This window comes from Rana temporaria, chromosome 1 (genome assembly GCF_905171775.1).
Source record: "Rana temporaria chromosome 1, aRanTem1.1, whole genome shotgun sequence".
NCBI classification, from domain to species: Eukaryota; Metazoa; Chordata; class Amphibia; order Anura; family Ranidae; genus Rana; species Rana temporaria.
In genome coordinates, this window is record NC_053489.1 from 580,400,313 (window position 1) to 580,409,397 (window position 9,085).

At 41.5% G+C, this 9,085-nt stretch overlaps 1 protein-coding gene across 1 annotated transcript; it reads right to left on the reverse strand.

Moving 5' to 3' along the window:
- Window positions 1–1,534: 1,534 nt before the first annotated feature.
- ZAR1 (zygote arrest 1) lies at window positions 1,535–8,514 on the reverse strand. The gene is made up of 4 exons (XM_040334958.1): window positions 7,824–8,514; window positions 3,596–3,688; window positions 3,439–3,513; window positions 1,535–1,831 (listed from the first exon to the last, which is right to left on the reverse strand). Exons 1-4 carry the CDS (start codon window positions 8,478–8,480, stop codon window positions 1,688–1,690), a joined length of 969 nt encoding a protein of 322 aa, XP_040190892.1. The 5' UTR covers window positions 8,481–8,514; the 3' UTR covers window positions 1,535–1,687.
- Window positions 8,515–9,085: the final 571 nt, after the last annotated feature.

Below are 9,085 nucleotides of genomic sequence, written 5' to 3' on the forward strand. Positions count from 1 at the left end.
AAGCAAAAGGCAGTATGAATTTGCTATATAGAATTTAACAGTGAATTTTTTATTTTGTATTCTACAGGCTTCATTAAAGGGAACTGCAAATTTTGGGGCTCCTTTACACCTTCAGTGGGTCATTTTGTATGGGCTGCCAGCAAACTGGACATGACCCTATTGTAATGTGCTGCAACAGAATATGTTGCCATAGTAAGTTAGGGTGCTACAGTACTGTACCTTACTGCAATAGTGGTCTGAAGCTGGCTTTGAGCCATCAACCTCATGGGAAAGGAGCTTCCTACAATTTACATAGTTTTGCATATATGCAATATTACTTCTTATATGGGACTGCAGTGATTCAATACACATGCAACCTACCAATTGGTAACCCTAGCACACCTTGCTTCTGTATCAGATTTCTCACTTGTTTGTATAGCTTTTGATAGATTTACAACTTGAAACTAAAATTTAGGGCTGGGATCTGAGGAACTAGGAAAAGCTCTGACATGCCCCAACTTGGGTGGTTTTCACTCAAAGTGAACCTGTCATGCAACAAATGTGGCCCTTACTGCCAACCTGTAAATTCTGGTTGGCTGTCTTATGACCCTCTGCTTTCAGTACTCCACATGCAGACAAGGAGTTCTTAAATAACCAATTTCCTGATTTGCCCGTGTTGGCACCCAACTATCACTCGTATTAAAGCAAAGGGTCAGCGTGATTGTCAAGCAACTAGCATTTTCAGAACGCTAGCAATGCCAGTTGTGTTTCAGTCCTCACCTCATACTAACCAATATCAGCCAACTCTAGTTTCCCCCCCCCCTTTTAAAATGGGAATAACCCTCTGTCAGCATTGTGTGGGTAATGCGGCCATTTCCTGCCCTGTCCATGCGATAACCAACTTTAGACAGCAGGCAAAAATCCAACAGCATCACATGCAATAACCTATGGGGAATGGGGAAAGGTTTAGTAGCGGTGTCCCTGTCCGAGTTCACCTATACCAGTGATGGCGAACCTCGGCACCCCAGATGTTTTGGAACTACATTTCCCATGATGCTCAGCTACACTGCAGAGTGAATGAGCATCATGGGAAATGTATTTCCAAAACATCTGGGGTGCCAAGGTTCGCCATCGCTGCCCTATACCATCCGCAGTGGTTCAAACTCATCACATTAGAAAAGTGAAGCATCCACAGCAAAAGAGTTTGTTTTAGATAAGTCAGAATGTGTTAAAACCAGGTCACTTCAATTGGATAATTTCTGAAAATTGAGGGAAAGTGGTCTAGAGATCAGTGGTCCCAATTGAAAGACTTCCATTCTCCTTTTCCTACAAAAACTGTAGGAACGAGTCGCTACTACTGTCTGTACCATTGACAGTTGTCACCCACAGCACATATGGAGTGACTCTCTCTCTCCCCCCCCCCCCCCAAGCAGAAAGCAAAAACCTGACCAGGTCTGACCCTTCACTTGTAGTTTTTTTTCACTAGTTCGGTTTCAAGATCAACTTCTCAAGCCATTTAAGAAGGAAATTCAATGCACAAAAAGTTCAACTGAAATAGTTTTCTTCATAACCTGTTGATTTTATTCATTATACGGATGGAAGTGCTTTGACAGTTATTATAATAATCTGTATTCGGTTACTCCAGAAAAAAAAAAAAATGCACTCTTCCAGCCAAAGAACAGGTTAGTAGGAGTATACACAAGACCGATTAAATTATATACTTGAAACTGAAGGTGCTATCACACGAGAGCCTCTTGCCCTTGCATCTCCCACACAAGTCTTGGCGATGGGGCCTCTTCGGGTCTACATGGCGCTGCTTCACGGGACACACACATCGGGTTTGTTTACAGCTCTGTAAAAGGATATAGTAGGTAATTATCAGTGTTCATATTCTCCATACTATGTAACAGCCATTGTTGTCCCAAGGCAGTCAATACACACACACAGTTTGCTGCTTAAGCACTCCTAGCATACAACTTCTTGTGTCACCTATACTCCGGGTGGATATAAATCAATGTTTTAATAAAATGTTTTTGTAAGGGGAAAAAAAAAAAAAAAAATTCTATCTAAAGATAGTTTTCCCATTTAAGATACATTAATAATTTAGTTTATTCATCATGAAATTTTGAGCTTGGTTACATAGCATGAGGCTGTATATTCTGCAATATTAACACTTTTGATAAACTCAGTAAATGAATCCAAGCTCTGCAAGCCAAGACTGAATCATTAATGTAGTTCATGCTCACAATTTCACCGTAACTTGAGAACCAAGTTTAGGAATATTCCTTTATCCCATTGTTTTGCAAATCTATGTACACTACAAACTGAATTGGTTCTGATATCACCGTTTCACTAACTCGACAGCTTATTCTAAATAGGAAATCTTCAGGTTTGCAAATATTAAATATTCTACCAGCAAGAATAAGTCCTTACATTTAAAGAGCACCTGTCATTTCAGATCCATCATGTCAGCGCCTGTTAGCGGACATCCACTCATCTGCTGCTACCACGTTCCTCACATTGTTGAGGTACTGCCGCATCAGCCCTCCCATTAAAGTGAATGGGACTTTCGGTGAGTCAACAGCAGGTCAGAAGAGGAGCTGCTCAGGGACAGAGATGACAGTTTCTCTTTAAAAATTATGATTTAAATCAAGCCATTTTAATAGGGATTTAAATTCTGATTTAAAGCAACTTGATTTAAATCAAATCCCCCTAGCCTATACTATATATTAAAGTGGTTGTAAACCCTTTACAACCACTTTAACCTACAGTTAAGCTTAGATTAATGCTTACCTGTAGGCGCAAGAAATCTCTCCCAAACCTAAAAGGTTTAGGAGGTATTTGCAAAAAATAGCGCCACCGATGTCTACAGCGAATGCGCCGTAGACATCAGGCACATGGAGCATGCCGCTACCAACAGCATTATGCAGTTAGTGGCGGCTCCCATGCCTGGGAGTGATGTCATCGCTGCTTCGGCCAGTCACAGCGCCGGAACAGTGATACCCAGAAGTCACACCGGGTATCATAGCGGCATTGGAGGAGGCTTTGATCTCAGGTAAGCAATTCATAATGAGCTAGTATGCTATGTATACTAGCTTTTTATGCCTTTGTCTTGCAGGTTGTCTTTTTTTTGGACATGAGGGTTTTCTTCCTTTTTAAGGTGGTTCTAAAAGGCACAAAGTTTCATGCATTCTATGCATGAAGGTAAAACTGCAACAGCTCCCCCAATCCTTACCCGAGCTCCCTGCAATCCAGCGATGTTCGCGATAGTTGTGGCTGTATGGGGACCCTCATTGGCTGAGACAGCAGTGTGAACCCACACCACTTCAACTCCCAAAAATACTAATTAGGTTGTACTGCATTTTCCTTTATAGATAAAATATGCACATCAGGGGGCTTGGTCCATCAGAAGACTAAATAGACACAAGAGCATTTATATTCCAGGCTGAAAACACTTACTTGACACATAATGTCTTCCACTCGATACGGATTAAATGATTTCTGACATGTCCTGCAGAATTGTTTGAAGTACACCTGCAAACAAATCAAGCAGTACAAAGTCAATGAATCAATGGCTTATGCCAAATCAAAATCACAACAGACTAAATGCACCTACCTTATTGGTGCCCTGAACACACCAAACATAGGCACTTTCCCAGCGAATGTTGCAGTCTTTACAGTGGTAGTAGCCATACTTCTGCTCCAGGAACTAAAAAGTTGAAAACGATAAAAAAATATGGCTTTTAATATTCAGATCTGGGAACAAAAACCCTACAGACCTCCAACTTTCTGGAAACTCCCAAGACCAGAAGCCTTTAGAAGCCGTTGACCAGGAATGGTTTGACATTTTGGTAGGGTCTTGAAAGCTGAACATCAATTACAAAGTGTTTACAGTAAAACGAAGCTCACTCACATTCAGTTAGTAACATAGAAAGGTCGTGACAATGCCTTTCCATCTCCTAAACAGACAATAAAGGATTAGAAATTGACAAAAATCCTTGCATTATAGTGGGTTTACCTGGCAGCTTTTGTGTCTAAGACATGAGTACTAGAGCAAGCAGGGCCGGGACAAGGGGTAGGCAGGAGGGGAGGCTGCCCCTGGCACAATGCTTTATTGCAGGGATGGGGGGCACCCTGACCCTAACCCTAAGGGAAAGGGGGGGGCATGGTTTGGCATCTTTGCCCTGGGCGCTGGATGACTTTGTCCCGGCACTGAGAGCAAGTACCCATCAAAGCTCGTCCCTTTATTGCAGACAGGTTCAGGGATTAGGTCGATTCACTGGAGGTACCTTCTGACATTAAACCGCCAGAGGCAATTAAAAAGACAAGGATGGCCACTTATTTCCTCCCATTAAGGCATTTTGAAATCTCACCAACTTCTGACCAGCCAGCCCACTTCTTGCATCAAGACAGCAGTACCAAGGCTGGGTGCCATGAGGTTTTCAAGACACCATGTACAGCAGCTTGCTGGCCCCTCCCATCAGCCATGATCTACCTGCATTCCATAGAAAAGAAAGAAACCCAGGGATGACACCACTGGGTCCAAGGTATGCCCAAATGAATGGTTTTATTTTAAAGATGAACTCCAAGAAACCCAACAATTCACCCTTGTATTGGGACTGCACCCACACAGCAAGGATTAACTGCTTGTTTAGGGCTACAGGATTTAATATATTTTTATTTTATTTTTTATTAAAGCGCCAATTTTTTTTTTTTTTAGAGGTCCGGAGGTCCCCAGGGGCCCGGTGGCCACCTTGGCCCCAGGCGGAACCCCCCCCCCCCCTTTTTTTTTATAAAAAAAAATATATATATATTTTTACTTTTTATATATTTTATATATAATTAAAGGGCCCAGAGGTTTATTTTTTATTAAAGGGCCCAGCGGTCCCCGATGGCAACCCCCTTTTTTTTGTAAATATATATATGTGCTGTCAGTTAAACGCGCTATTAACGGCGTTAACGCAAACCCATGTTAACGCCGTCAATTTTTTTATCGCGCGATTAACGAGGCGGCGTTCGGGGGTTATACCGGGATGATGCCTGCAGCCGCAGGCATCATCCCGGTACCGTTGTTTAGAGCGGGCGATCGGCTATCCAAACATAACAACCGATGCGGCTAAAAGCCGCTCGGTTGTTATGCCGGAGGAGCGGGAGGGGACATCCCCCCCCTCCCGCCGCTCTGACCGGGCCTCCCGTCCCACCGGGAGACCCGATCCTAGATCCGCCGCCTTCTGTGTCCAGGTTGGAGACTGACACTAAGCCGTAAGCGGCTTTGATTCAGTCTCCGCATTGAAACCACGGAAGCGGCGTCATGACGTCACTTCCGGGTTTCTCGGCTGCCAATGGCGCCGGATTTAAAAAAGTACACAGTATTCAGAATCGCCGTTTTCGGCGATCTGAATACTTTGAAGTGCAAAGGAGGGCTCGGAGGTCTTTTAGACCCCCGATCCCTCCATAAAGAGTACCTGTCACCACCTATTGCTGTCACAAGGGATGTTTACATTCCTTGTGACAGCAATAAAAGTGATCAAAATGTAAAAAAATAAAACACAATTTAATATTATAAAAAAAAAAAAAAATGTTTTAAAGGGTGAACCTTCTTAATCGCGCGATTAATCGTGAGTTAACTATGACATTAATGCGATTAAAAATTTTAAAGGCTTGACAGCACTAAAATTGATATATATATATATATATATAAATATAAATATATATATATAAATATAAATATATATATATATATATAAATATATATAGATATATATAGATATAGATATATATAGATATAGATATATATAGATATAGATATATATAGATATAGATATATATAGATATAGATATATATAGATATATATATATATAGATATATATATATATAGATATATATATATATAGATATATATAGATATATATAGATATATATAGATATATATAGATATATATAGATATATATAGATATATATAGATATATATAGATATATATAGATATATATAGATATATATAGATATATATAGATATATATAGATATATATATAGATATATATATAGATATATATAGATATATATAGATATATATAGATATATATATATATATATATATATTTTATTATTTTATTAAAGGGCCCCCCAAGACTTACCTTAACCCCCTCTCGATCCAACAGTGTCCACAGGGGCCCTGCCTCCCGAGACTCGCACTCCTGATTGGCTGGCTGTGATTGACCGCCAGCCAATCAGGAGGGCCAAGCCACGACTCCATGTGTAAATGGACACAGCTGTGTCTCAGAAAAACACTTGCTTGGGTGGCCCCAGAGCAAGCAGCTTGCTGTGGGGGCACCCAACCAGGGAGAAGAGAGCCAGTAGTGCTGGCATAGGACCCAAGAGGAGGATCTGGGCTGCTCTGTACAAAAATCTCTACACAGAGCAGGAAAGTATGACACTTATTTAAAAAAAAAAAAAAAAACAATGCTTTAACATCGCTTTAAGGCAGTGGTCATCAACCTTGTCCTCAGGGCCCACCAACAGGCCAGATTGTATGTATTACCTTGGGGAGATGCAGACTAGAATACTGCAATCACTGAGCAGCAAATGATATCACCTGTGATGCATTTCAGTTATCTTGCAAACCTGGCCTGTTGGTGGGCCCTGAGGACAGGGTTGATGACCACTGCTTTAAGGTCCTCGGCCATCAAAACCAATGGAGGAACCACATCCCTGCACTGGAGTGAGGGCACTAAGGGACAGTCCGATGCTAGTGCATGGGGGAGTCCCATCTACCAGGTGATTAGAGGATCAGGTAAATTTCTGCCCCCCCTAAACGAACTAGCAATTAACCCTTGCAATGCAGTCCCAGCCCCATTGCGAGGCAGAATTTAGGTTTCCCGAGTTGGGACTTGATCAGTGCATGCGACTCGCACTGCTGTGCAGATCACATGCGATGTCTGTGCAATGCAAACTCAGCCATACAGATTGTATGGCTGAATTTGCATAGCATTCGGGCCAAAATCATGCAGGGCCCCTTTTTGTCTGCACCAGGATCGAATCACATGAAATCCAATTCCTGTCTGAATTGACAGTTTGCACTTCAATACATGAACCTATCTGGGGAGGTCATTAACTTTGTATTGACACTCCCAGCATAGAGCAGTGTGAACTGCCTGAGTCAGGTGCAATGTGGGAACCCGCACTGGATGCGTAGGGTTTCCTGCATTGCACCAGTGTGAACCCAGCCTCACAGCATTTCAAAATGTCTTTAGCAGGTTGGTGAGGAGGGGAGGCAATATATAAACTTGAAACCTAATTTGCAGCATATAGTAAGAGTTAGACATTAAAGTATAACTAAAGGCAAAAACTTTGTTTTGGACAGAGTGGAGAGGGATTAGAACAACTGTCAGTTTTTATTGTGGTCTGTGCCTCCATTAAAGGAGATTCACTCAGTATTTGCCTGGTTTATTATCAAAAGGGAAACAGAAAATACCAAATTTTTGTCCCCAGAAAAGAGAAATCTTCCAATGGGGACACTAGTTCTGGTGACCTGGGGGACCCCCAAAGGATTCCCTTAATTTGCAGGATTTCCTATCACTTCCTGTTTGGCTGTGGGACAGGAAGTGAATAGAAATCTCTGTAATGGGACATAGATGGCAGGGGAAAAAAAAAAAAAAAAAAAAAAGTGTGAGCAGCAGTTATAGCCCTCCCTTACTCTATCCAACATGAAAGGTTTTGCCTATAGTTCTACTTTAATGTCAAAGTGTCAATTCAAAGCAATATACTGTAGAAAGTCATGCAAATTACCTTCTCATTTTTAATGCACAGGCCTGATGCCTTATTACAGAGACAAATTACTTGCCTGGAATCTCAGTCTTGTCTGCCCAGGAGATGGAGTAGTAGTCAGCTGGTCCTCTGAAGTTTTGTCCTCTGAAGCCTCCTCTTTGGTCCCACCATCTATATTGCTGACCTCTTTGTTCTCAATCTCAGTGGCTTCTTGCTTGGTCACCTCATCTTCAGCTTTATTTTCAGATTCTTCTTCTTCCTCCTGGAATGTGGCAAGTCTTCCAGCAACCACAGGTGAATACACAGCAATGGTTCTGGGGAAGCGCACAGTCTTGGTTGGAGATGCAGGACTTCCTTGACTTCCTTGAACTTCTTCAGGGCTTAGCTGAGGCGTTCTCACAGGTCCACTTCCACTTCTCCTCCTGAGAAGAGTTCTTGGACCCAATGAGCACTGAACAGATGCATCCTGTCTGGGGTTCACTTGAATCCCCACATCTCTGGTGTTTGCCTTCCTCAGCCTTGGGGTGAGGTTGGGGTTCACCTGAGACAAAATTGCCTTTAACTGGGCCCTTTGATAGTTGTCATAATACTCCCCAGAGTCACCATAATTGGTCATGTAGTTCTTTTGCCTCCAGTTCATGCCCTTTGTTTTGGGATTGATATACCTGTAGGAATAAGGGTTATACCCTGAATACATGTAGTTATCCATTGCCTCCTCTGCGAAGCTAGCCATAATGACTGGCCAGCAGCTCTTCCCAGGTGCTTGCTTAAATAGAGTCTTCCCTCATCAACAAACAGCCTGTGTAGAGGATGTGTTTAGTTTGTCAGGTTACACCCTTAATTCTACCTTGGAAAATAGACATATATTTTTACCGTCTTGTTCACACCTATACACCAATCACACCTCAGTGTTTATTTTATTTTTTATAAATTCATTATGTTTTCTATTTTATTTAATAGAATTACTATGGTAAAGTTTTGAATCCTGGGAATCTTTACATCTAGTCAGTGATTATCTATTGAGGCCGGATTCACACTTGTGCAGGTTACAGTTTGCATATTGCAGGTGCATTTTGCGTTTTTTCAATACACATCTTTAAACCATTAAAGTCTATAGAAAAAAATGAAAAAAACCCTGGCCCTTTCCATAAAATGCACAGATGTGCACTACATTCATAGGAAACCATGTTAAATGGACTGTAGTGTGCAAAACTGAATTTCACAAAAAAATGCATAGGTGTGAACCAGGCCGAAGATTGTTTTATTGCATTGACGTTTATATGTTTACTTAGCGCTGCAATTATTTATCATTATACTGACAAATGTGTGACCATACAT

Coding starts and splice junctions, on each gene's coding strand:
- ZAR1 (XM_040334958.1), bottom strand. CDS start 8,480: ATGGCTAGCTTCGCAGAGGAGGCAATGGATAACTACATGTATTCAGGG. Junction 3,689..7,823: donor AGACAAGACTGAGATTCCAG/GCAAGTAATTTG, acceptor TCAACTTTTTAG/TTCCTGGAGCAGAAGTATGG. Junction 3,514..3,595: donor GTGTTCAGGGCACCAATAAG/GTAGGTGCATTT, acceptor ATTTGTTTGCAG/GTGTACTTCAAACAATTCTG.